A 25,477-nucleotide genomic window follows, 5' to 3' on the forward strand; every position below is an offset into this window, starting at 1 on the left:
GCCCAGTGATTGGGCACGGCTTGCGATACCACCTCTAGGACCCTGTTGTAGCCCATGCTCCCCTTGGCTTGGTAAAGATTGGCTATGAACATGGCCTGCTCGACCACGGGCCCTTCCACAGGGTCTTCCACGTGCATTAAGTGGCCGATGAGGGGGCAATTCATTGTAGGCTTGCAAGCGTTGATTGAGCTGCTGTACCCATGGATCATGTGGTGGGGGCTGAGGGACCTGAGGGGGCTGTTGGTCAGGAGCACGCCGTGCAGTTGGAGAATGGAGGCAGCGTTCGTTGCAGCTTTCTGAGCGGTGGGCACGACGAAAAGTTTCAGGGCTTGGTGTTCGTTGTGTTCGTACTTCAGGCCGTGATTGTCTTTCATCAGCCCTAAAGATTGGGCATGAAACACAGTTGATGATTGAGTTTAAGTGGGGATCTCACATTGTGATCACAGTTTTGCAAGATTTTGCCCAGAAGTGGCAACAGAGTGCTGAGTTGCTCAATATTAGTGATATCCCAAGTGCAAGAATGAGTACTATAGTTAACAGGGGTTGTGGAAAGCACAGAGAGTGTGTGTGAGGGAGAGGGAGAGAGATGTTGATCCGATCACGGATCAAAGTCACATGACTGTTCCATTCAATTGAAAGCTGGCAAAGTAGACAATTGCCATATATCTCACTTGATACTGGACCAAATGTCCTGAAAATTTGCGAACTATTCTATATAGTATCAACGCAAGTACTTGGCATTTTTACATATTTTTAAGACATCTATGAGGCACTGGGAAGCGTTTTCCCACGCACAAATCATGCGCATAGGTGATACTGTATTCGTAGCTCTGTCAATTTCTATCCGTTTCTTGTCGGGTTTTTTTCAACAGGCGCGTGTTAATGTTTTCTACAATGTGTACTATTACCCCAACTTGATATTATGCGATCTTGAGGGTGCCAAGTAAAATTTAATGGAATAATTTATCATATCTCGCTTAATCCTGGACCAAATGTCCTGAAAATTTGCGTGATATCTTGTATATTATCAACGCAAGTACTGAATATTTTTACATATTTTTGGGACATCCGTGAGGCGCTGGAGACGGTTTCCCACGCACAGATCATCCGCGGAGCTGGCACTGGATTTGTATCTCTGTCAGTTCTTCACCGTTTCTTTTCGTGTTTATTGCAATGGGCCCGTACTAACCCCCCTTCCATTTGTTACTGTTAGTGAAAGTCGTGAATCAGCATGTATGAGGAATTGGGACGTTTTTTCCACAAATAAAGCATGTACATTGGTTTCTCTGTCAATTCTTATTCGATCTTCGTCGGGTTTCTTTTAATGAGCTCTTACTAACCCCCTCGTAATTTTTTATTATTGGTAAAAGTCGCGAATGAGCGTTTATGAGGCAGTGGGACGTTTTTTCACACTTTTTCACAAAAGAAAACATGCACATTCGTATCTCTGTCAATTATCATTCGTTTTTCATCGTTCTTTTTTGTACATGCTCTTTATAACGTCTTCATTATTTTATATTATTGGCGCACATTGCGAATGATGGTGTATGAGGCGGTGGGACGATTTTCACATTTTTTCACACACAAAAGACATGTACATGCATATCTCTGTCAAATCTCATTCGTTTTTCGTCGGGTTTTTTTCAATGAGCTTGTATAAACAATCTCCTTATATCTTATTATTGTCCTTAGTCGTCAAATAGCCCGTATGAGGCCGTGGACACTGTTTCCCACGCACACACCTCGCGCTGGGATGGGCCACCACTCGTATCTCCCTCAGTTTTCAACCGTTTTCCATGGGGTTTTTTGCAACGGGCGTGTCATGGTCACCTCTCCATCTTTTATTATTACACCAAGATAGGTCATCTAGTACAATTGTTAACATTGAAACAGCTCCCACGGCTCAGAGAACTGCATTGCTTATGAATTTAATTTGTATTGATCAATACATTCAACCTCACTTAAGTATATACTAGAGACCTTTAACCCGTGGGGTGCTCATTCCTCGCACACCCACGTGTTTAGTGGTCTCTAGCTCCTGCGGAGGGCATCGGGGCTGTGCCCCGAACCCCCCTGGGGCGTTGCCCCAGACCCCATGCAATGTTATCCTTGTTATTATTGTTCCCCTTGTGCTAAAGAAATAATGAGATATATGGTGATTATTTATGCACCAAGGGCCAGCCCCTTGAACCCCTGCTCCTGCGGAGAGCTATTGGGGCGTTGCCCCAAGCCCCACTCCTGCGGAGAGCCTGGGGCTGCGCCCCAAACCCCCCTGGATATATTTGATTATTTTTTACACCAAGGGGCCAGCCCCTTGAACCCCTGCTCCTGCGGAGGGCCATCAGGGCCTTGCCCCGAACCCCACTCCTGTGGAGAGCCTTGGGGCTGCACCCCAAACCCTGCACCGCCAATCATACACAGGAATGAGAAATGCCTTTCCCTCTTGGCAATGCACTGGGAGTGAGGCCCTGTTTTCCTTCATTTCCTGCCCATTTCTGCAAACCCACCACCCCAACTGATCAAGTTTTGTCTGTTATTCCTTTGTAAGTTTATAAAACAGTGTTCCCCATATTGCCATGAATTCTTTTGGATTTTATTTTATGGAGAGCACCTTGCTTTTATTTTTCTGTCTTTTTATTCTATGTTGCCGTGAATTTTCTGGATTTTATTTTATATAAAATTTATTTTCCTTTGTTGTCCCACACTGCCGCAATTTTTTCAGATTTTATTTTATACAGAACACCTTGGTTTTATTATTTTTGGATGTTTCTGTTTGATGTTGTTCCAAGTTGCCATGAATTATCTCAAATTTTACCTTATATAGAACCCTCATTTGATTCTGCTCCGGATTTTAATTATTCAATTATTATTTATCTGTTTATTTTACATGCTAATAGCGAAATACATAGAAAAAAACAGTACCACCATTTATGATACATGCCAATTTCGAAAACATAACCAAACATAACTAATACAACACTACTATTATTATCTAATTGTATATGCTAATTAGCGAAAACAACAAAAAAAATAACCAATACAACAACAAAACTGCTACTACTACTATCATTATTTATTAATAACTAATTAGCGAAAACAACCAAAAAAAAAAAAAATAACTAATACAACAACTACTACTACTACTACTACTACTACTTTTATTTTATTATTACTACTTACGATTATTATGACCTATTTATTTACCTATCTACCTATTTTATCTATTTATCTACCTATTTTACATGCCAAAGTCACATGGGAGCAAAAAAGAGTTGCTCCCATGGGGGGTTTGAACCGGTTTTGAGTGGGGGTATTAGTACTTTTTCGCATATGTCTGTGCGCGGAAAAAGTTGTGGGAGGTTACGCTCAATTGCTCACGTGAATTTCCTCAAACTAAACATATACACGTGATTTGTCACATAAACCTATCATATCTCTGTCAGTTCTCATCCGTTTCTCTTCAGGTTTTTTTCCATGGGTGCGTCCCAATGTCCTCTACATGCTGTATTATTAGTCCGACTCGTCGTTCGGCGATCCTGAGGAGATTATGGTGATTTATCGCATTCCCCATGCACAAACTGTATAGTAATCTATTATATCTTGCTTGATACTGAACCAAATGTTTTATAAATTTGCGTACTAATTTATATATTATTAACGCAAGTTTTTGACATTTTTTTATATTTTCTTTGACATGCCATGAGGCGCTGGAAGACGTTTCCCACGCACAGACCACGCGCGGAGCAGACACTACATTCGTATCTCTGTCAGTTCTTATTCGTTTCTCCTCGGGTTTTTTTTAACGGGCGCGTATTAATTTCTCCTATAATGTGTATTATTACCCCAACCTGATACTTTGCGATCTTGAGGGTGCCAAGTGAAATTTAATGGAATAATTTATCATATCTCGCTTGATATTGCACTAAATGTCCTGAAATTTTGCGAGCTATTTTATATAGTATTAGCGCAAGTACTTGATATTTTTACATATTTTTAAAACATCTGTAAGGTGCTGGGGACCGTTTCCCACGCACAGATCATGCGCGGAGCTGACACTGGATTTGTATCTCTGTCAGTTCTTATTCGTTTCTCTTCGGGTTTTTTTCAACGGGCGCGTGTCAATGCCCTATACAATGTGTATTATTACCTCAACCTGATATCTTGCGATCTTGAGGGTGCCAAGTGAAATTTAATGGACTAATTTATCATATCTCGCTTGATACTGCACCAAATGTTTTGAAAATTTGCATGCTACTCTAAATATTATTAACGCAAGTATTTGATTCTTTTACATATTTTTAAAACACCTGTGAGGTGCTGGAGAACGTTTCCCACGCACAGATCACCCGCGGAGCTGACAGTGGATTGGTATCTCTGTCAGTTCTTGACCGTTTCTCGTCGGGTTTGCTGCAATGGGCCCGTATTAACCTTTTCTCCATGTGGTATCATTAGTGCAAGTCGTGAATCAGCATGTATGAGGAGGTGGAACGATTTTTCCCCAAATAAAGCATGTACATTAGTATCTCTGTCAATTTTGATTCGTTGTTCATCGGGTTTCTTTTAATTAGCCCGTACCAACCCCCTGGCTATTTTCTATTATTAATGCAAGTCGCTAATAAGCGTTCATGAGGCAGTGGAACAGTTTTTCACAATTTTTCACAAAAAAAAGCATATACATTCGTATCTCTGTCAATTATCATTCGTTTTTCACCGTTTTTTTTCGTACATACTTGTAACAATGCCTTCATTATCTTATATTATTGGCGTCAATCGCGAATGAGGGTCTATGAGGCAGTAAGACGGATTTTCACATTTTTTCACACACAAAAGACATGTACATGCATATCTCTGTCAAATCTCATTCGTTTTTCGTCGGGTTTTTTTCAATGAGCTTGTATTAACAATCTCCTCATTTAATATTATTAGCACGCGTCGTCAAACAGCCTGAATGAGACGTGGTCACTGTTTTCCACGCACACAACTCGTGCTGGCATGGGCCACCACTCGTATCTCCCTCAGTTTTCAACCGTTTTTCATGGGGTCTTTTGCAATGGAATCGCTCAAACGACCTCTCCATCTTTTATTATTACACCATGATAGGTTATCTAGTGCAATTGTTAACATTGGAACAGCTCCCACGGCTTGCAAAACTGAATTGCTTACGAATTTAATTTGTATTGAACAATACAAAAACTGAATAGAACAATACATTCAACCTGACTTAAGTATATACTAGAGACCTTTAACCCGTGGGGTGCTCGTTCCTCGCACACCCACGCGTTTAGCAGTCTCTAGCTCCTGCAGAGGGCATCGGGGCTGCGCCCCGAACCCCCTGGGGCATTGCCCCAGACCCCATTGGGGCTCCACCCCATGCAACGACATCCTTGTTATTATTGTTCCCCATGTGCTAAAGAAATAATAAGATATATGGTGATTATTTATGCACCAAGGGGCCAGCCCCTTGAACCCCTGCTCCTGCAGAGGGCCATCAGGGCCTTGCCCCGAACCCCACTCCTGCAGAGAGCCTTGGGGCTGTGCCCCAAACCCCGCTCCATTAGTCATGCACAGGAATGAGAAACACCTTCCCCAATCCACTGGGAGTGAGGCCTCTGCATTGTTTTTCTTCATTTTCTGGCCATTTCTCCAAACCCACCACCCCAACCACTCCCCATCACATGAAATTCCTTGTAAGTTTATAAAACAGTGTTCCCCATGTTGCCATGAATTTTTTTGATTTTATTTTATAGAGAGCACCTTACTTTTATTTTTATTCTATACTGTCCCATGTTGCCATGAATTTTCTGGATTTTAATTTGCATAGAATACCTTGGTATTATTTTTCTTGGTTTTCCCACATTGCCGCAATTTTTTCAGATTTTATTCTATATAGAATACCTTGTTTTGGATGTTTCTATTTCATGTTGTCCCACGTTGCCGTGAATTTTTCGAATTTTTACCTTATCTGGAACCTTAGTTCATTTGGTTCTGTTGTTGGAAACTCCGGATTTTAACTTACTTACTTCCTATTTATTTATCTATTTTACATGCTAATAGCGAAAATACAAAGAAAGAAACAATACTACCATTTATTGTACATGCCAATTTTCGACAAAAAACAATAACCAATACAACAAAAATACTACTACTATTACTATAATTATTTATTTATTTATTTACTATTATTATTATTATTATTATTATTATTTACGACTATTATGACCTATTTATCTACCTATTTATCTATTTATCTATCTATCTATTTCATCTATTTTACATGCCAAAGTCACATGGGAACAAAAAAGAATTGCTCCCATTGGGGGTGTAAACTGGTTTTGAGTGGGGGTATTAGTACTTTTTCGCATATGTCTGTGCATGAACAAAGTTGTGGGAGGTTACACTCAATTCCTCACGTGAATTTCCTCAAACTAAACATATACACGTGATTTTTACATAAATCTATCATATCTCTGTCAGTTCTCATCCGTTTCTCGTCGGGTTTTTTTCAATTGGCGCGTCTTGATGTCCTCTACATGTTGTATTATTAGTCCGACTCATCGTTCGGCGATCCTGAGGAGATTATGGCGATTTTACTCATTTCCCATGCACAAACTGTATGGTAATCTGTTATATCTCACTGAATATTGCATCAAATGTTCTATAGTTTTGCTTCCTATCTTATATATTATTAACGCAAGTTTTTAACATTTTTTCATATTTTCTTTGACATGCCATGAGGCGCTGGGGGACGTTTCCCACGCACAGACCATGCGCGGAGCAGACACTGCATTCGTATCTCTGTCAGTTCTCATTCGTTTCTCTTCGGGTTTTTTCAACGGGCGCGTGTCAATGCCCTCTACAATGTGTATTATTATTTTAACCTGATATTCTGCGATCTTGAGGGTGCCAAGTGAAGTTTAATGGAATAATTTATCATATCTCGCTTGATACTGGACCAATTGTCCTGAAAATCTGCATGCTATTCTAAATATTATTAACGCAAGTACTTCATATTTTCACATATTTTTAAAACACCTGTGAGGTGCTGGAGAACGTTTCCCACGCACAGATCACCCGCGGAGCTGACAGTGGATTGGTATCTCTGTCAGTTCTTGACCGTTTCTCGTCGGGTTTGTTGCAATGGGCCCGTACTAACGTTTTATCCATTTGGTATTATTAGTGCAAGTCGTGAATCAGCGTAAATGAGGAGGGGGAACGTTTTTTCCACAAATAAAGCATGTACATTAGTATCTCTGTCAATTCCCATTTGTTATTCGTCGGGTTTCTTTCGATGGGCTCGGACCACCTCCCTGGTCATTTGCTATTATTGGTGCAAGCCGCGAATGAGCGTGTATGAGGCGGTAGGACATGTTTTTACATTTTTTCACAAAAAAACCATGTACATTCGTATCTCTGTCAATTATCATTCGTTTTTCGTCGTTTCTTTTCGTACATGGTTCTAATCACGTCCTCGTCATTCTATATTATTAGCGTACATTGTTAATGAGGGTCTATGAGGCAGTAAGATGGATTTTCACATTTTTTCACACACAAAAGACATGTACATGCATATCTCTGTCAAATCTTGTTCGTTTTTCGACGGGTTTTTTCCAATGAGCTTGTACACACAACCTCTACATATCGTATCATTAGCCTTAGTCGTCAAATAGCCCGTATGAGGCCGTGGACACTGTTTCCCACGCACACAACTCGCGCTGGGATGGGCCACCACTTGTATCTCCCTCAGTTTTCAACCGTTTTCTATGGGGTTTTCTGCAATGGATGTGTCATGATCACCTCTCCATTTTATATTATTACACCACGACAGGTTGTCTAGTACAATTGTTAACATTGAAAACGCTCCCACGGCTCACAAAACTGTATTGCTTATGAATTTAATTTGTATTGATCAATACATTCAACCTCACTTCATTATGAGAATTCATTATGAGAATATATTTTTTGCGAGTCCACGAGGTATGAGTCTGGCAATATAACAGCATTTCAGAAATTATTGGAATGTCTAAGCACACCGGTATCAGAGCAACACTTGACCAAGTTCCGAAGAACAAAGCCAATTCCAGTATGCATTATTCCTGATAAATTGGGGCAGTTTAAGCCTCAGAGCAACTGCGCACCCAGTGATTAAAATTAACTCCTGATGTACAACATCTCATCGGCTTTATTATAAAAATGATTTTGCCAACCTTAATTAAACACAGTCCTATTTCCTGTTGCATTCATCACAAAGTGGATTATAGGGATTCTACCAGTCGATCTGCACCGTTCGCGGATCCATCCCAAATGCAGCACGCAGATTCACAACGCCACCATCAACACTCGAGTAACCATAACCTCGGAAAAATGCAGCATGTGACATTACGACTTGCTCAAGGATCCCCAAAACATCTGTGAAAAGCAGAGGCCACCCAACCATCCGTCTGTCGTCAGGTGTGAGGAGATCCATGATGAGGTTGGCATTATTTTCACGAAAGTACGTCAAGGCTTGTTTTGAGCGCTCATCCGTGGCCAGGAAGAACCTGTGCAGCGGGTAGGCAAGATTGAGTGTCATTGAGATTCTTGGGACGAATCTACTCACTTATCACCTTCACTCGGGGGAGAGCGTGTGAGAAAGAGGCGCTGGCTGTCACATTCGGAACGTTGTAGGTTGTCCAAGTTACATTATTCTTCACCATGTTCCGTAAGATCTTAGCCCCATGTGCTATGCTGGCTTTGATCCTATCGAATTGATGCTCAAGTGTATCCCCTGCTTGCCATCCCAATCGGACAACTATTTTGCTGGGAAAATCAATGGATCATCATGATGGCTAAACGAAAGAGACTGACAATCTCCACGTCGCATGTGTGCTGCAATCCACATTCTTCCTTCGTTAATGATACGCATCCTGTCAACGACATCCGCCGCGGTTTGGAGAATAGACGGGATAGGACGAAAATCATGCAATACCATGTAATCGAATTGATTCCGAGCCGCTTCGGACGTGAAATGAAGATCACCCTAGAGACGAATTGGACTTAGGGAAGGAGGGATGGCGGGCCAATTAAACTACTGACTGGTGGTCGATCCCCATGTGTAGCACCTCTGAGAAGAAGAACATCTTCTGTTGCGGCTCCATACTCATCCACGAAACCGCGAAGGTGCTCACGGCGCCCAACCTCCTTCGAAGGCTCAGCTACGCTCTTGTGGACTCTCGAGCTAAGGCGACCATGAATGACTAAGTTTACGGTCCGAACAAAAGGATGAGGCGCACCCTCCAAATGTATACAGTAAGACCCAACCCTCGGCCTCCAACAGATGTTCTAGTTCATCCTCGCCCTCCCATACCCTCAATCCTGCCTCTTTCAGTATCCTTTTCACTTCTTCGAAATCCAGTGTATGCCAAGCGTCGTGTTCTAAACGTTGAAGCAGCACAGCTGTAATTCGTGTGGTGTTGGTGGGTACCCCTGGCGGAAGAGGCGCCAGTCTGTCGACACGGACAACTTCCCCGTGCGGCCCATGATCGAATTCTCCGTTGGGAATGATGGAAATGGTGAACGGAGGCGCGATGGAGGCTCCAAGATATGCTGTCTCCCTGAACGTCCCATCCGTTTGTTCTAAAGAATTGTTAAGGCCATGGAGTTGCAGGAACTCGGAGGTAGTGATCACTGGGTGTAAGCGTCGGAGGTGGGTGAGATCAACCATGACTCCAACAGGCATCCGCCAGCCCCTTGCCAAACGTTGGGAGGCATGTGAATGATCTGAGATGGAGCAAAGTAGCATGCTTACATCTGCTCCTCAATGGGAAGCTGACGCCATTCATCTGACCCTATCGCATCGCCACGGTTCACCATGGTTGCGAATTCTGCACAGATGCTTCTATAGGTGAAGTGAAGAGAAATGGATGGATTGGGACTAGAAAGCAAGGGGGGCTTACATCTCGTGCTCGCAAGCTCTGGCATAAACAAACGACGGGATTATCAAGGTTCGGTTCAGCAAGCTGGCGTGCAGTAGGGATGCCTCCATAATGTAGCGCATCTCCGGCCACGAGGGTAAGCTGGGTCTGAGACTACGGTGATGAGAAACGGACTCACGTTGTTCCATCCGAGCCCAAGAGGGTAATCGCGAGCATAATAACCTTTCGTTTTCGACACCATCTCTCGAATACCTTCGAGTGTGCATGTATCTTCTCCTGGGACAATGTACTGGCCAATTCCCGGACGAACATAGGGGTGTGGAGATGAGGAAATAACCGACGTTGTATCATTTGGCGGTGGTGCCTGCACACGTTCTCGATGAATGAAGCTTCTTGGGTCAAGTCCGAAAGCAAGCAAGTTGAAGGCAATCCCGGTGACAACGGCAAGGCCAAAAAAGAGACCCAGACGTATCATCGAGCCAGCTCGCCCCCCTGGCTTGCGAAGCGTTGTGCGGACTTCGTTCTCGATATCGTCTACGGACTCGCCGAGTGGAAGTAGTCGGTACGACATAGAGGAATGTTTCCGGGGCTTTTAAGACCACTGAGGCGAAGAGGACGACCTTGATACCCTGGACCCAGACTCGAAACCAGCCGTCTCCGCTTCGTGGACGACTGCACAATGTATGGGGTAGGCCAGACTCGTACCCAGTCGTGGACGCGCGCGACAAATGTAGAGTCACGTTCTGTTTCAATACAAAAGGTCACATGCTACACAGGCTACTCCGAAAAAATGCATGATGATAGAGGCTCCGACGACTGAAATTTAACCCCTATTAATACAGTTGGTCGCGTCCGATCCTTGACTAGGCTGACATCTCGGGGGGTCCGATTCTAGTATCTTTAGTTCGTGTATGGTATCGCGTGGTTGGTTCTCTTTTCCTCATTTACATCAGTATTTGTTTGTAGTAGCCTTTTGTTGGGCTCCTGCGCGCGCCTTTATTTTGCATTTGGACCTGTGTCATTTCCGCTAGAGTCTCGTCGGTCGCGGAGTTTAATCTCTTCATTGCCTTATCATTCTTTGTCTCGTCTGCCTCCCTCCTCGAGTCCTTGTCCGCGTCTCTCTACTCAGGCCTCACCGCCGATAGGCCCGTGACAGAACAGTATGAGAACGTTTATATTACATTGTGTAAAAAGCTATTACATATCTCACGCGTCCACGAGCTCCTCCAATTGGGTACGACTCCGAGTCTGTCATAATGCCCACAATCAACAATTTTCTTGCAGCCCTGCTTCGGGGCCCGCGCCAGCAAACACCCGGTTGGCGGCTTACATAACCGATGGGCATTCATTTAGTTTTGCAAATTGATTCCATCGGACCAACGTGTGTTTTCCCATTTCATCTAAATGACAATTGCACATGCGTTGCACCCAAGCTGCCCGTCATGCACCAGACGCGTAACCTCCTTTACAATTAACTAGGCGTTATGGTCAGAGCGCACCGCCGGCAATTGTTGTGGAGCAGCTCCTATGTTGCATTACATAAACTGTCTCCAAGCTCGTTACTGCGGACCTTCCATACTGGGGACTTGACTAGCAATCTTTCGGCAAATGATGTATGGCACAGGGGTAGTCTCCTATATTCGCTGGCGCCTTTCATGAAACATGTCAGTACTGCCAGCCTAGTTGGGCATTTCTCACAAATATATACATGTCCAGCCCTCAACCATTCAATTTTTATACATTGTCGCGTCGCCATGTTACTCTGCCTTCAACACCCCTGTGGGCTGTAGTCCACAATGGCTTTTCCTGTAATGGAGCTTTGCACAGAGCGGTGCCCGGAAGGGTCAAACGAGTGTCTTTTTCCACAGCCGAAATTGGGTATTAAAAGCCCCTGCCGTGGTGGCTCCGAATCTGGTTGAGGAGGCCCCTAGATCTTCTGATTCTGAACAGTTCCCATCACTGTAGCGAGTGACTCGGGCACATTGCTTCTCAACTTTCCCAACCCCAGCTTGAATTAAATGTGTTTCTGGAGATCAAACGTAATTACATACCGTAAGCACCCAGGATTATGTCGATGGGCTTCTGGCGCTGACTTGATGCATTCCAAGTTTGTGGTGAGGCCGTTACATGTTGCAAGATCTTCTAATCTTGTTTGGTTTGCTCAGGCGACACACTCAAAGAACCAAAAGCAAAAATAAGTTTCTTGCGTCTTCGCTATTGCGTTTGCTGGTATGAATGCGGTCGCCAGGTTGACTGCCAACTCAGTAACTGTCGTTTCAGCAAACAACACTCACGCAACTGCCTTGATTGTAAGGGACTCAGTAAGCGGCTTGCACGTGTTTCCTGACCTGCGGTCTCTGACAGTTTCTGTTGATTAGATCACATACAAGAGTAAGTATATGATTAATATTCGGAGATGACTGATGAAACCTGTCGCTGACTTCAAAATGCCTGGCAGCATGTCCTTGATCATTGATCGCCAGCTTCTTCAGAGTAAAGTTCTGTGCACAAAATGTCGACAGAGAACCTCTGGTGCTCAATTCCACACACATAAACCAACGCCTTGGATGGAATCATGTGTGAGCCCCTATCCAATTGGTCCTTTGACGGTTCCAGGTGATCATCAGTGAAATTCCAGAAGCCCAGAGGCATTCCGTGTAGACATTAGTTTGGATCCGCTCCAGCAAGGTATTGGCCTTTAGCACCTTGCTAAAACTTAGTCCGTACCCACTGCGTCGCGTTCACCATGTGTTCCTGCTTACAAGTCCACTAGCTGTGAAGACCAAAGCGACGTCAAGCTTGTGGTAAAAACTAACTCGCTTCTGGGGACCCCCTCTTGCCCTCGTATCTAAGTCTTGGACCCTTTTTCACTTGTGTATCGTTACATCCTGGCTAATTCTCGGGCGAACTCAACCGTGTTTGCAACACTGAGCCTGTTCTACTGCCGCTAGCAAATGAAATGTATCTTTCCCCACTTACCCGCACTGATCATTTAAGTGTGAGACTTAGATGGACGTACAATTTGTGGAAGGCAATGCCATCCTCGCCGAACAAACTGTCACCCCATCCGGAAGTGGCAGTGCAGCTTGTAGATCTTCACACAACGCCGATCAGCCGCTGGCAGCCCAAAGTGTCTAGAATCGGATATCCCAATACTCTCTTCCAATATCTTATCTGGAATGGCAGCTCTGTCGTATCAGCTCACAAACGCTCTATCGAAGCTGGCATCGTGGGGTGCCGGTCCAAGCCTACTTTCTCTACTGGAACTTGACGATGATGGGAGCGAAGTATACCACAGGTTGGTTGATGGGATTCTTGTTGCTTACCCCACTTATAGATTTGAGGCAGACCTCAGAGTTCGACCTGCCGTTTCAACGAACTTCCTGACGAAATCATGGCAACCATCTTTCATAACCTCGTCGGGGATGACAGAAGCCTTATTGCAGCAACATCTGTGTGTCGCTTGTGGCGTAGTATAGCACTGGACCGCGCCACTTTATGGTCCACAATATCCTTTTCGTGTAATAACGACCCCAGTAGACCGTACAAGGACCCTGAGGCCGCTTGCGAGAAGGTCAAAATGTTCCTGGAAAGGTCGAGATCGTGCCCCTTGTCACTTGGGATATACATCAGCCATAATTTCTACGAGGCGGACGAGTTTCTTAAAATTGCGATTTCTCACCTCCATCGATGTGAACGGATTGTCATTCGTCTTGATGGTCCATCCCATGCCTTAAAGTTACTACCTCTTCCAGGACCTTTGACATCGTTGAGGATCCTTGATTGCGATTCCATTTTCCCAATTTCTAATCATACTCTTCTGACTTCGCAAGCCCGATGTCCATTAGAAATGTTCAGCTGGACAAGCATGGGTGGAAGTGGTCCCGAAACAACACTAAAAGATCTTCTCGCTTATGTGGATCCTGGTCGCCTTCGGGTCCTCAGACTGAGAAATGAATGGCTTGAGAGAATGGATTGGATGGTCGTTGCGCGTTATACGAATTTGGAATCACTCGAAGTTGGATGTGCCGGCGAAACATTAATCTGGTCTATCGAGGAAGACTCGGACTTTCCTGTTGTTCATTTTAATCGTCTTCTTAAACTTACGCTCCATGGAATCGTTTCTGGGTGTCTTATTCCCCCAATGCTCCGAGCGGAATTACTCAGACACCTGTGTATGTATGTCGACTATGGCACTCATAACGACATCCAGTGTAATCTCCAGCACAGTCCCCACTTTCCAAACCTCCAATCATGCATCCTTCGTATACGATGGGGTTTCCCAGCGGACCTGCTCAAAACCTTTTTAAATACTCACACCAACCTTGTTGCCATCGAGCTCCCTCTTTGCCATCTGGGAGTGTTACAATACCTAGAGCGCCAATCACCCGCTTCATCCTTTCCATTGAGGCTCCTCCGGCTGCGGATCACGGACTTTGACATGGCGTACATTCCAGAGGATCATTGCACAGGACTTGTGCGCGATTTGACGTGCTTGTGTGAGAAACGCATGGCTCCAAATTTTGCCTTGCAAGTCCTGTGCTCGACGCATTGGCGGCCAAAGGGGTTGGTTGCGGAGATGCTGTGTCGCGCAAGGGCTCAAAGTTACTGGATACCTTGTGAGGAAGAGTGTACGGGCATTCCGGCCGAGGACTTGTGGAATTGTGCACTGTTAGCTGGAGGAGAAACAGAGGATGTCCTTAACATCGGAAACTTGTGAATGGAACGAGTTGCTGTCCCTTACATAGATCTGTGTCGGGAGTGCAATTCATCTCATTTGTTCGTTAATCGGTTAATCGCTAAGATGTTGCCCATAAGGGCATGGAAAAATACAAAATGAGCAATAATTCCTCAATTCCACACATGCACCACGAGGCATCACCAAGAAACCAATCCCGGGAACACTATTCCTCTTCGCTATCGTCATCCTCTTCATCTCCTCCACCTCCACCTCCTACACCTGAGCCATACGATCCACTCCCGCCCCTCCCACTTCCCTTGATGGGCCCTTTTGGTAACCCCATCCCGGAGATGGGCAACCCTGTCCCCCCGTCCCACACGCGGCTCCAAACTGGCACATCGTAGATTCTCATATCATACTCTGCACAACCTTCATCATACAAGGCGATCTCTTCTGGGGTTAGACCTCCACCAGGGATCGACAACGGTAATGGGCTAATAAATCGACCCTTTCGTCGGGCAGTAACAGATTCGGGAATTGGGAGCGGCTGCAGGGCGGGGTGCGACTTAGGGAGGATATGATGCGCGTGACGGAGTCTCTCAAGGAGGGTCATCCGCCGCGTCTCAAGTGCACCGATGTGCTCGATTGCTGTTTCTCAGTATGCACCACCGGCCATGATGGCGAAATGTTGTGACGTAGGAGTTTTGTGGCAAATTGCATCAGGATCGCGGGGTTTGAATATCATGGATGCAATGGACAGACCAGTTGGAGAAAAATGTTAATAATGAGGTACTACTGCGGCGACGTTGAACGGGGTGTGAATACGTACTTTTCTGCAAGACTACGGCTTCGCTTCTTGGTCCTGCCCTTCCATCCATTTTGTCACCATCCTCAAGCCCGAACGCGGCAGCGGCAGCAGCCTTGCCCTTGGCCCGCTTCTTGGCTACAGCAGCAGCGCTTTTGTCGCCAGCAGCATCTTCGCTACTCTGCCTTTCTGCCTCTTCTTCTGCGACTATGGCTTCCCTTAACGCAGGAACAATTTCGCACAATGCCTCGTATCCTCGTCGAATGTTAGCTCGGCGCTTTTGTTCCGATTGAATGTGATTGGCCTTCTTCTGAGAGGTCGAAAGAAGGGTCGGCTTAGATGACCCGCCAGAGGAGGGCCTTGCCTCCTGTGGAGATGGCTGGATGGGCATTATTTCAGCTATTGATATAGGCGTTGTTATTGGAAAGGTGGCAGATGGCGGGCCCGCGGAAGAGGCGGTTGGCGAGGGAGAAGAGCGACGCGGTCGCTTTGCGTTCGCTGCCGATGTCTCAATAGAAATTCGCTTGAGTGATGACTGTGTAGGCTGAATGGGGTGGGAGGTAGACGATGAAGATGGAGGTCCGCTTTGTGCATCGTGAACGGGAGTGATCGTATATGAGTGACTACCTTGGAGGGGGGAGGAGCTAGAAGTATAAGAGGGGAGCGGAGGATATGTAGTGTGCTGAGCGTCAGGAGGTTGTGGGAAGGATCGACTCGCTTCTTGTATCTGGTCTGAGTTGATATTATATGGATACGATGGCACACTGGCGCTACGATCAAGAGACATCAAGTTTCTCGTCGCTCGAGACAGATCTTCTCTCTGGTATGTTGTGTTTGACGTCGTGTCGGGATTGGCAAATATTGACCATTCTGGGGTGAATGCATCTAACTTGTCCAGAGACGAAAGGAACGAATGGAAAGCATGGGACTCTGGTGGAGTTAGCAAGGCGAGTTGACTGTCTTTACTCTGAGCCATGGCGGCGGGATCGTCGATGCCAGTGACCGTGCGCTCAAGTCAATGGCAAGAGGCGTACCATGTTCAACATTACGCGTTTCTTCACATGATACCTGCGTGCGGAAGCAAATATTCCCACTGGCAATCAGCATTGCCACCCGGTGACCATCAACTCACTCGTTCACACCGGCCGGGAGTATTCACTACTGTACGTTAAGCAGCGCAGGGAAAACTCGGGCGAACGGGGGTTCGCCACTCGGCAACGCTTTGCCTGCAGCTTCGCCTCCCCCTCGAGCCCTTACCAGGCCATCATCACATTTTCAGATTTCGCAGGACTCATGGCGTATGAGCTCTAATCCCATTTCTGTGCCGCCACCCCTGGAACAAATCTGTGGTGCATCTTTCTTAGTATGAATGGTGCTGATTCCATAGAACCGCCCAAGTACATTCGTAAAACTTCTGACCCTATACATAAGCAGGGCTCAACTTCCACGATGCTACCTCTTTGCTTTGTTGGCATCGGAATGAACCTTCGATAATTGACCTTCAGATCCCTCATTTCTGGATCACATAAGGCCAAAACTCCGGACTCCCACGGAAGTCCCAATACGAGGGTATCAAATTCTTGAAGCCGGCTGACCCATCACCTCAACTCTTGGAAACTGCTGAATGACGGCGACCCTTGGGACTAGTTCCTCACACTTTACTAGAATGACACGACCCGTGGCATTTGGCACGGTAACGAGTCTTGTTACAGACACTGACTGCGGGTGGGCGCTAAATAACTCGAAGTTTAACATCAGTCGTTGGTGCGGTATCACCACTCTACGCCCTCACTCTGAATTCGCGGTGAACCTAGACCGAAAGAAAGTTAATGGTCTTCTCACAATGTGGAGATGTTCTCGGGACATCCTGTACTTTGGTTAATAATGAACCATCTGACTTTGATTCAAGGAAAGATAAGCGGATGGTGAACGTCAGTTGACACCACTGAGGACTCCAGTAAAGTCACTGAATATTCGATCGTGAGGCCGCAATATTACAGAAGTTGTCAGAGTATGAATTCGCTCTGGTCATAGATATGCACAGGCCAATTAGAGAAAATATTGCATCAAATGCGAAGAGAGATAAAAGCAGAAGAGTGCATCATAAGATACTGTGGATGACATCTTACTCCCGAGAACCAATTCCTAGTCATCGAGAGCAGGCACCTCTATACACAGCAAGACAGAAGAGGGGCACTACCATAGCTGTGTATAAGACGCAAAGTGGGATTTCAGATCACCTAACACAAGACAAGACGGACAGGTGAGGACACACGCCTTCTATACTATACAGACTTTTTTTTCAGAGCAGACGTTCAGTGTTTCAAAGGCGCTGCGCGCTTAACTTCAGGGAGGACGGGTGGGGGAGGTCCTTGCATGGTATGAGCAAGTCGAGAAGATGGCCCCGGCTCAGAGACGACAATATTGTTCGATGCTGAAATTGAATTGTGGGTTTCATTTGTTTTGAGCAACGCAGAAGGCGGCATCGAGATCAGACGAGAAACAGTGTATGGGAGCGGATACTTCGCAGCAGTTGCGAGGGCGATGTACCGAGCCAGCTCGAGGTGCAGGGTGGGATAGTATGTAGTTGAGGCTCGCCTTGTAATCTAAAGGGTGCAGTTGTTAAACGGAAAGTGCTCTGAAAATCGTGAGAAGCGTACCACGACAATTCGTTCGAATCCAGACGCGAACAAGTCACTATGGAACTTGAACGCAGATGCTTCATCAGTTGGGGGCAAATCCATCTCCGCGGCAGTCCGTGCGAGGGAATTGATTAGGCGGAAATGGGAAGTCTGTCGTGCACAAGTCAGACCAGCGAATCAACAGATGCGTGCAACATAACAAACCAGATATGTAGCAGCCTCGTACTCAACGCCGCCCGTCATACCCCCAGGGGCGCGAGGCTTCTCCACTTTAGCCTCATCCGTATGTGCCAGGCTCCAAATGGCGTTTTGAGGATGACAAAATACCCAGAAAAAATCCCGACATATATCACTCAGTTCCTGGAGGTATGTCTTATAGATACGTGGGACATGGAGGGACTCGATGAACTCATGGGGATCGACTGGGACACCAGGCTGTTCAGTTGGCGGTGGAGCCTTCGTCAGGAGTAGCGACTGAACAAGGCTGAATAAGGAAGAGTGTGGTGGAGGAACAGGGAATGGTGAAGGTGTGGACGGCGGATGACGGAGGTGCCTGTCCTGAAGGGAAGAGACCGAGCCAGCGTTCACCCACGAGCTGCGTTTCGACGTCTCGGATAATGCACTCTTGTGTCCACCTGAGGGAATAGTGTTGGTCGGATACAACTCAAATAAAAGGAGAAGGAGATCGATAATCAATTGCCGTGTCCCAACGTCACCCGGCTTCTTATCAGAGTAGAGCAGAAAAACGAGCTCTTGGAAAGGTGAAGGACTGGACGTCCGCAAAGCAAAACACCCAATCGACGAAGTAGAGAGTGCTTTGAAGCACCTCAGAAGCTCGTGCAGTATTTTATCATCCCGTTGTTCCTCTCTGAAATATGTGACCATGTCAACTACTATCTGAAAAATTTCGGGATCTACAAACCTCCATTCGACGTGAAGCAAATCCAATAGTCTCTCGAGCAACGCAGAATATCCACCTTCCCGAATATAAAGTTCGGTCCAGCTGGAACAAAGGTACCAGTTGGGAGTCATGAGTTTGAAAGACCTAACAAGAGGCTTACCCGGCAGCCTCATTACGAAGCATGAGACGAAGCTTCTTTAATCCCTCAACGTCTAGTTCTGTGCAAACCGAGTTCCTCAGCAGCGAAACGAATTTTGCGGTTTCTTTTTCCTTGTCCTTGCTGGAGGGACGGTCTTTCACTGACTTGTGCGAAACGGAGATGGATGACGGATTGGCTAAGAGGGTAAATGGTGATGTAGGCCGCGGAAGGCTGCTCGTCGAGCTCGCGAGCTCAGCGTTCAGCCATGGGCTTACAACCCCTTCGGGATATGACGAGCATGCAGATGATCCGGACGACTGGGTCTCAATGGCTGGGGGGTGAACAGACCTGGACCTTCCATGAGATGAGCGAGGCAACTCAGCAAGGGACGATCCACTTCGAGATTTCCTAAGTGATGGAGCTTTCGGAGGCAGCGGAGCAACGCATTCAACGTCCAGAATATGGGAAGATTTCAGCATAGATTCCTTCACGGACTTCTCCATAGCAATGAGCTTGGGGCGAAGCGATTGAGGGATCTGCAAGTCCTCAAGCATTTGCTCAAACGCTCGATTCATCGCGCGCGTTTCGAAATCGAGTCCAGCAATAGGCCGAACAGCGCCTCTAGGCACAGATGGAGATCGGGAACGGGGAGCTAAACTCGACTTGTTAGGAGGAAGCTGTACCCAAGGCGTCTGCTTCACAGGCATCGTTGGATTGTCGGTACTCGTCGAGCGACGTCTGTTTTCCTTATCATCGGAGACAAGAGACCAGAGATCCGAAGGATCTGTAGCGGGTCGTACTGAGGGCTTGTCCTTTTGCAGGATCTTAAACATGTTAAGACAGGATGGATGTCGAACAGTGTGGTGTTATTTAGATCTGTTTGGCCCACCCCATCGATACAAATAGCCCGCACGCGCTTTCCAACGCTTTTCTCCTGCTCTTCACGCATGGTTCCGCCCTCGTGTCGCACATTTGCAGCGCGTTTCCCTGGGGGACTTATAATACCCGTGCCCTTTTCCGTGTGTTTGTCGTTGTAGATGGGTTCCGTCCGAAGGTCCTCTGGTCGCAATGCCCCAAGCGTTGTTCGAGAGCTCGTACCGGGCCATTATATGTTGGCTGCTGCTGCTGCGCCTACTGACGGGAAATTACAAGCTTGACGCCACCACGGTGTTGATCTTGTCTCGAATACAACTGCGTGCGTGAACAACTGTATATTTCACTGCATTAGATCTCTATTGTGCAGCTCCTGAGAGGAGACCTCGACCGCAAGTGGGTCATTACGCTACTCCTTCACACGCAGGTTAGGCTACGATCCAGTCATGTCTTGAGGCTGTATCCCAGACCTTGCGCAGTCTCAGCCGAACCTATCGTCACTGTACCCTGACCTTCCTTCCAACTTTCACCCTTCACCCACTCCACGCATTCACATCTTGAGCCAGATTTTATCTCCCCCGATAGCTATGCCACATTCGCAAATCACGAGAAGCGATATAGCATGGCAAGCTGACTGCTCTTGCGCCATGCCCTTCTTTTCTGATCCTGAAAGCCTATCATTAATTGACGCACTTACGTCTGGTCCGCATCCATCGAGCATTCAAAAAATCTCATCATTTCGGAAGATTATGTGCACATATTGTTGGAGCCTATTGCACGTCTGACACGCTTGTCGCGTCATTTGGAGGTAGCATACTATCAGGAAACCAAGCCTTTGCAAGGGATAGCTAGTTGTTCTGAACGCCGCGGTGTGGGGAGATCCAACATGTTTATTGATAGTGATACTAGCGAGTAATCGTGGAAAACGAATCGAAATAATTGTGAAGTAGGATCGTGCAATAACTTAAATGGCAACGATGACAATTAAGGTGGGGTATCTACGGCAGCAATTTCCGGATGCCTTCTTTTTGTGAAGGCGTCAGTCTCTCAGGGAAGTCAACAATATATCTAGTGGGAAGCATGCTTCAATGTAAGCTCAAGATATCTTGAAGTCAAGCCTACCTGATGATCAAATCCCCTTTTCCTCTTGCCGTACCTTCCTTCCGTATCGGCCAGCCTTGCCCAGGAATTTTGTGCTCTGTTCCAGGCATAATGACTGTATTGGGCAATGACCACGTCACTTTCTTCCCATCGAGACCCGTAATACTGCGCGTCTGACCGGAGCTAGTAAGTGCGTCGCCTAGTGGGACATGGTAGTTAGCGACGAGTATATCTCCTTCGCGTTTAAACACTGGATGCAGTATCTCCTCGATCACGAACACCATGTCTGGCGGATCCAGGCCATCGTCGCGCTCATTCCGATACCACTGAAGCGGACTTTAGTGCCTTCTTTCCAACCGGGTTGTATCTAATAACAGGAGAATGTGTCAATCACACGCGAATGAATGGATTGGAAAGACGCTCAAACCTACGTCTATATCGACCACCTTCTCCTGGGTGGTCCCATCGTTCAGTTTTCTGTTTATCTTTAACGTTTTCTTCGTTCCAGTAACTAAATCCTCGAGTGGTACCTTTAGTGGCCGCACAACATCTGGAGCTTTAGTCGAGTCGGAACCAGGGAAGTTGGCCGAACTAGCGGTGTGCCGTCGTTCGCTAGGCCGACGAGCACGCGGTGATGAGCGGCCACCGCGGGGTCCGAACATCCCGAAGGGTGAGCCTGGCGCATCATCTACATCCATATCGAATAATGAGCTGTGCCCCCCCATCCCAGTGAAGTTTTGGAAGAATTCCGCGAAGATGTCATTCGGATCCTATATGACGCCATTAAAACCGGAAAGATATGGTGTTAACGAACAAGAAACACTTGCAGATGGTTTGAAAACCTCCCCGAGCGGCTGATGGGCCAGATGAAGTGAAGGTGAAAGTGCCGCCGCCAGGGAAACCTCCAAATCCACCTGGAAATCCCCCAGGGAAGCCTCCTGAACCCCCAGCCCCATTCGGTGAAGGAGCCCCATGCTTTAGTCCTATAGGGAAAAATATAGTCAGGTTCGAACCACGTCACTCTGAGCGACGCACCTTCTTCGCCAAATTGATCGTAGACAGCGCGTTTATTGGAATCTATGCCATCAAAATCCATAAGTACTCCATTGACAACCCAGTGGATGGCTTCGATTGCCAACCTGAAAGGACTTCATATGCCTCGCCAACCTGAAGAGCAGGAGTCAGTATAGTCATCCGATCTCATCGATCGTTAAATAAACACTAGCCTCTTTGAACTTCTCGGCAGCTTTTGTGTTCCCGGAGTTGCGGTCTGGGTGCCACTTGAGAGCTTGTTTCTTGTAAGCTAGAATGGGGTAATCAGGATTGAAACTACGACAAGGCGCTTGTGCAAAGCGGGTCGAGTTTCACCTACCTTTTTTGATATCATCTTCGGTGGCAGTCTTTGGGACATCGAGTATTGTGTAGTAATCCTTTCCCATGTGGCGAAATCGGGAGGACTGACAATTGGGAGTGAAGCGGGGTTTCTTATATGGCGCCGGACAGAACTTGCCAGAAACGACCAGGTGTGTGTGTGTGTTGATATTTAACGTGCACGTGGAGGCTGCCCGATTAGGGGCGCAAGGGCACGGATCAAAAGATTAAAAATTATGACAAAGTAGAGAAACTAAAGCATGAGGTTGCGTGGGTTCGGAATCTAGGGATTCCTACACCGTTTCCAGGGGGGAGTGTACGGGGGTTGGGTGATACGGTGCCGGCTCCGAGAATTGTTGGCCAGACGCAATGGAGCGTGCCTCTTGATGCTTTGGAGTATCGGCGGCGACGGGATAGTTGAAACGGCACCTGAGAATGTTGGCCAGACGAACTCCTTCGTGCCTCTTGGTCTTTGGAGAACCGCGCTTCGGGGAACGAAAAGGAAGCTAAAACCGTTAGGCGCCCACATGGGAGCGCGCGAGAAACGACTAGGTCATTCGGCCACGTGCGCCTAAATGATCTGGGGTAAGCGCCCACAAAGCTGACGGTCCCGAGTCCAAATTTCAAACCTACCCCCGAAGTGTTGAGACTCAATACGTCATTTCTGTCCTTCCTTCTAAGTTGGTGTGGCTTCAGTTCGGCAAGTATTCAGGAACTGCTCTGCACAATCTACCACCGTTGCCACGGTCGGGTTCGGTTCAGATTTTTCGAGGACCAGAACCGGGACCGTCCCAAAATTTCGCTGTCCTGTCGAACCAGGACCAAACCGTAGGCAACCGCGGTTACAGTCCTGGGGCCGTTCAGTTCGGTCCTGAGACCGTCCCGGCAATCTTATTATGAAGAGAGTGTGTATGATAGTACGTATAGTGGGAACTGGTGCTGTCAACTGAGCATCAAAACTCAAGATCTATTCCTTCTTCTCCGCACGATCCAAGATAAGAATTCCCGCCACTCTTGAACCTTCGCTTCCTCTGAAGCCTTCCTCTCCTTGTCCTTGAGGCGATTCCGCTGTATGTCGGCTTTGGCGATCCGGATAGCACCGAGATGCAGAGGGGTGATACGACTCCGGGTGTCGCTGTCAGTGTGTTTTGCGGCAGAGAATGCCCTTTCACATGGGACAGAAGATGCGGGGACCGAGAGCATGTCTTGGGCAATGGACCTGAGGACTGGATATGCGGAACCTTCTTTCTGGGAATCGGGATAGGTTAGTTCAGCAAACAATACCATTGTAACTAACAATACTTACCATCCAGAAGTTGAGGATCAGGTAATCGCTAAGATAGCGTGTGAGCTCCGCACCAGGATCATCGCTAACTAATTTCTTGAGCTTGTTGAGCTTGACTGGCTGCAAGATGGCGAGAAAACCCATAGGATATTTCATCGGTCAAGGGAGTGGTTGCTATAGATACAATGTCACCTCCAATCATCCTGGTTCCATTTGAGGAAGTGGACCAAGTCACGTAGGTAGAATGATATTCAATAAACTTGTAGTCGTCAGTGACAGTTAGGCAATAAGTAGATGTTTTGATTTATGCAAGATGTTTCATACCTGTGCTGAGAATGGTGAGAGGTGACATGTCCATTTCATCGTAATATTTCCCCATAATAGCAATGCTAGCATCGAGTGCATCATAGATGTTGGCATATTGTCAGGGATGGCTCAGAAGTGACAGGGGTTGTGGTGTGTTGTCTGGCGCTAACGGCCCGGATGGCAGCAGAGTCGTGGGAGTGTATGTTGGGCAGCCCTCACTTGGGCAGATGTCCCTGCAAGCTTCTTAGACTGTGTCAGGGCACACCTGCCCAACCCGGCTCCACCCAGCTTCACCCAGTACCCTGCTCACCTCCACCCCTCACCCTTCACCATCGTTTCTCACTTCTTGTTCTTCCTTTTGTCCTTCTGTTCTTTTACTCTCTTGCTCTTTCTTCTATCTTTATCTACATGGACGACATTTCCCCTTATCTATGTATTATTGACCCGCCCGCGACGCGTGCACGACGCACCCAGCCCCAGACGACCTGGACGGCCTCACGGTGCAACCCAGCATGCGTGTGTGCAGCACACACCCTCGGGATCCCCCACATGGACACCCGGATGACCGCAGCTGTATGCGGGATGATGTGGCAAACCTCATGTGACCCAAGCCACATGTACATAAAAGTACCTGGGGTGGGAACCAAAGAAGTAACCTTCTTCTCACAGTTCCCACTTCAGGTAAGTAGCATAGCTTCCCTTTTAATAACAACCCACAGTTCCCACTTCAGTCTGAGTGGCCAGGGATCGTCATCCTGGATCGGGCCCATCACTATGCACACCCACTCTACACCTCGCGACGGCCTCAGTGCCGGGTGTTACACCTGGGCCCTGTCAGGGTTCAGCACCCTGCCCTAGGGTGCCCCAGACTCCCCAACCAATCCCTTCCTTCCATTCCTTCATTGTTGCCTTGTTGTTGCCTTTCTGTGTTGTGTATCCGCGCACATGAGATAGCGTGGGAACTTTCTGAGCAAGCAGCTCGCCCAGAATGTTCCCACAGGTCACAGCCACAGTTCTGGGCAAGCAACTCGCCCAGAATGTTCCCACGCTTACTGGGCACTGCCACCTGGATGTTCCCTCTGGGTCACACTACACAACTCTAGGAGCTGTATAGTTGTGGGCATGTGACCCATTCCTTTATATAGCAACCATGCGGGGAGATGAGACCTTTACCCTTCTTCTCATCTCATACCCCGCATAGGCAAGTGTATATATATTCTTTCCTTTTACTATACATCTCATACCCCGCATAGTGTGAGGACAGGCCAGATGGGGTTGAGGTCAGGGAGCCTCCGAGTCCGAGGCCGGGCCCTGACAGGCCCCCTCGACCCCAGACACGTCCCTGATAGCAGAAGAAGGTTTTAACCTTATCTCCCCCACCTCCCCTATCTCCCCAGCCATGGTGTCAGCAGTACGATGACCTGCTGGCCCGCTTCCAGGAGCTCCAAGCTATTGTGGAGAG

At 47.1% G+C, this 25,477-nt stretch overlaps 8 protein-coding genes across 8 annotated transcripts; 1 reads left to right on the plus strand and 7 right to left on the minus strand.

The window, feature by feature from the left end:
* Positions 1-2,021: 2,021 nt before the first annotated feature.
* Positions 2,022-2,415, minus strand: EI90DRAFT_3022152 (uncharacterized protein; the record flags this gene model as incomplete). Its single annotated transcript, XM_039057742.1, has 3 exons — positions 2,022-2,132; positions 2,172-2,272; positions 2,298-2,415. 3 exons carry the CDS (start codon positions 2,413-2,415, stop codon positions 2,022-2,024), a joined length of 330 nt encoding a protein of 109 aa, XP_038908767.1.
* A 2,815-nt stretch (positions 2,416-5,230) lies between these two features.
* On the minus strand, positions 5,231-5,628 carry EI90DRAFT_3294112 (uncharacterized protein; the record flags this gene model as incomplete). Its single annotated transcript, XM_039067412.1, has 2 exons — positions 5,231-5,407; positions 5,447-5,628. The coding sequence occupies 2 exons, from the start codon at positions 5,626-5,628 to the stop codon at positions 5,233-5,235; spliced, it is 357 nt and encodes a 118-aa protein (XP_038908768.1).
* Positions 5,629-8,082: 2,454 nt separating this feature from the next.
* On the minus strand, positions 8,083-10,661 carry EI90DRAFT_3159342 (uncharacterized protein). The gene is made up of 9 exons (XM_039066226.1): positions 10,090-10,661; positions 9,933-10,033; positions 9,785-9,874; positions 9,270-9,725; positions 9,073-9,214; positions 8,845-9,016; positions 8,691-8,788; positions 8,597-8,637; positions 8,083-8,537 (listed from the first exon to the last, which is right to left on the minus strand). The coding sequence occupies exons 1-9, from the start codon at positions 10,480-10,482 to the stop codon at positions 8,264-8,266; spliced, it is 1,767 nt and encodes a 588-aa protein (XP_038908769.1). The 5' UTR covers positions 10,483-10,661; the 3' UTR covers positions 8,083-8,263.
* Positions 10,662-13,773: 3,112 nt separating this feature from the next.
* On the plus strand, positions 13,774-14,851 carry EI90DRAFT_3089282 (uncharacterized protein). Its single transcript, XM_039062283.1, has 2 exons — positions 13,774-14,587; positions 14,656-14,851. Exons 1-2 carry the CDS (start codon positions 13,780-13,782, stop codon positions 14,697-14,699), a joined length of 852 nt encoding a protein of 283 aa, XP_038908770.1. The 5' UTR covers positions 13,774-13,779; the 3' UTR covers positions 14,700-14,851.
* On the minus strand, positions 14,762-16,470 carry EI90DRAFT_3089284 (uncharacterized protein). Its single transcript, XM_039062284.1, has 2 exons — positions 15,422-16,470; positions 14,762-15,240 (listed from the first exon to the last, which is right to left on the minus strand). Exons 1-2 carry the CDS (start codon positions 16,371-16,373, stop codon positions 14,816-14,818), a joined length of 1,377 nt encoding a protein of 458 aa, XP_038908771.1. The 5' UTR covers positions 16,374-16,470; the 3' UTR covers positions 14,762-14,815.
* An 884-nt stretch (positions 16,471-17,354) lies between these two features.
* Positions 17,355-20,020, minus strand: EI90DRAFT_3089287 (armadillo-type protein). The gene is made up of 5 exons (XM_039062285.1): positions 19,101-20,020; positions 18,962-19,042; positions 18,244-18,907; positions 18,058-18,189; positions 17,355-18,003 (listed from the first exon to the last, which is right to left on the minus strand). The coding sequence occupies exons 1-5, from the start codon at positions 19,910-19,912 to the stop codon at positions 17,713-17,715; spliced, it is 1,980 nt and encodes a 659-aa protein (XP_038908772.1). The 5' UTR covers positions 19,913-20,020; the 3' UTR covers positions 17,355-17,712.
* Positions 20,021-20,783: 763 nt separating this feature from the next.
* Positions 20,784-22,589, minus strand: EI90DRAFT_3089288 (uncharacterized protein). Its single transcript, XM_039062286.1, has 9 exons — positions 22,426-22,589; positions 22,274-22,356; positions 22,193-22,220; positions 22,089-22,130; positions 21,864-22,036; positions 21,485-21,823; positions 21,378-21,420; positions 21,075-21,339; positions 20,784-21,020 (listed from the first exon to the last, which is right to left on the minus strand). The coding sequence occupies exons 1-9, from the start codon at positions 22,490-22,492 to the stop codon at positions 20,951-20,953; spliced, it is 1,110 nt and encodes a 369-aa protein (XP_038908773.1). The 5' UTR covers positions 22,493-22,589; the 3' UTR covers positions 20,784-20,950.
* EI90DRAFT_3089291 (uncharacterized protein) lies at positions 22,324-23,295 on the minus strand. The gene is made up of 5 exons (XM_039062287.1): positions 23,058-23,295; positions 22,835-22,995; positions 22,564-22,806; positions 22,426-22,510; positions 22,324-22,356 (listed from the first exon to the last, which is right to left on the minus strand). The coding sequence occupies exons 2-3, from the start codon at positions 22,951-22,953 to the stop codon at positions 22,659-22,661; spliced, it is 267 nt and encodes an 88-aa protein (XP_038908774.1). The 5' UTR covers positions 22,954-22,995; positions 23,058-23,295; the 3' UTR covers positions 22,324-22,356; positions 22,426-22,510; positions 22,564-22,658.
* Between the last annotated feature and the right edge of the window lie 2,182 nt (positions 23,296-25,477).

The sequence above is a fragment of the Cantharellus anzutake genome (assembly GCF_015039405.1).
Source record: "Cantharellus anzutake strain C23 chromosome Unknown EI90scaffold_141, whole genome shotgun sequence".
Classification (NCBI taxonomy): Eukaryota; Fungi; Basidiomycota; class Agaricomycetes; order Cantharellales; family Hydnaceae; genus Cantharellus; species Cantharellus anzutake.

Excerpts from the sequence above, each read along its gene's own strand:
- EI90DRAFT_3159342 (XM_039066226.1), bottom strand. The coding sequence starts at position 10,482 with ATGTCGTACCGACTACTTCCACTCGGCGAGTCCGTAGACGATATCGAG. Across the intron at positions 10,034-10,089 it reads TTGGGCTCGGATGGAACAAC|ATGCGCTACATTATGGAGGC; the intron begins GTGAGTCCGTTT and ends TCGTGGCCGGAG. Across the intron at positions 9,215-9,269 it reads TTACTGTATACATTTGGAGG|CTCGAGAGTCCACAAGAGCG; the intron begins GTGCGCCTCATC and ends TGGTCGCCTTAG.
- EI90DRAFT_3089282 (XM_039062283.1), top strand. The coding sequence starts at position 13,780 with ATGGGTGGAAGTGGTCCCGAAACAACACTAAAAGATCTTCTCGCTTAT. Across the intron at positions 14,588-14,655 it reads GTGGAATTGTGCACTGTTAG|ATAGATCTGTGTCGGGAGTG; the intron begins CTGGAGGAGAAA and ends GCTGTCCCTTAC.
- EI90DRAFT_3089284 (XM_039062284.1), bottom strand. The coding sequence starts at position 16,373 with ATGGCTCAGAGTAAAGACAGTCAACTCGCCTTGCTAACTCCACCAGAG. Across the intron at positions 15,241-15,421 it reads AGCCGTAGTCTTGCAGAAAA|CAATCGAGCACATCGGTGCA; the intron begins GTACGTATTCAC and ends ACTGAGAAACAG.
- EI90DRAFT_3089287 (XM_039062285.1), bottom strand. The coding sequence starts at position 19,912 with ATGTTTAAGATCCTGCAAAAGGACAAGCCCTCAGTACGACCCGCTACA. Across the intron at positions 18,908-18,961 it reads TTGCTTCACGTCGAATGGAG|AGAGGAACAACGGGATGATA; the intron begins GTTTGTAGATCC and ends CACATATTTCAG. Across the intron at positions 18,004-18,057 it reads GATTCGAACGAATTGTCGTG|ATTACAAGGCGAGCCTCAAC; the intron begins GTACGCTTCTCA and ends TGCACCCTTTAG.
- EI90DRAFT_3089288 (XM_039062286.1), bottom strand. The coding sequence starts at position 22,492 with ATGGGAAAGGATTACTACACAATACTCGATGTCCCAAAGACTGCCACC. Across the intron at positions 22,357-22,425 it reads CGAAGATGATATCAAAAAAG|CTTACAAGAAACAAGCTCTC; the intron begins GTAGGTGAAACT and ends ACCCCATTCTAG. Across the intron at positions 21,021-21,074 it reads AAAGGGGATTTGATCATCAG|ATATATTGTTGACTTCCCTG; the intron begins GTAGGCTTGACT and ends GCTTCCCACTAG.
- EI90DRAFT_3089291 (XM_039062287.1), bottom strand. The coding sequence starts at position 22,953 with ATGTGGGCGCCTAACGGTTTTAGCTTCCTTTTCGTTCCCCGAAGCGCG. Across the intron at positions 22,807-22,834 it reads GGTGCCGTTTCAACTATCCC|AGGCACGCTCCATTGCGTCT; the intron begins GTCGCCGCCGAT and ends CAAAGCATCAAG.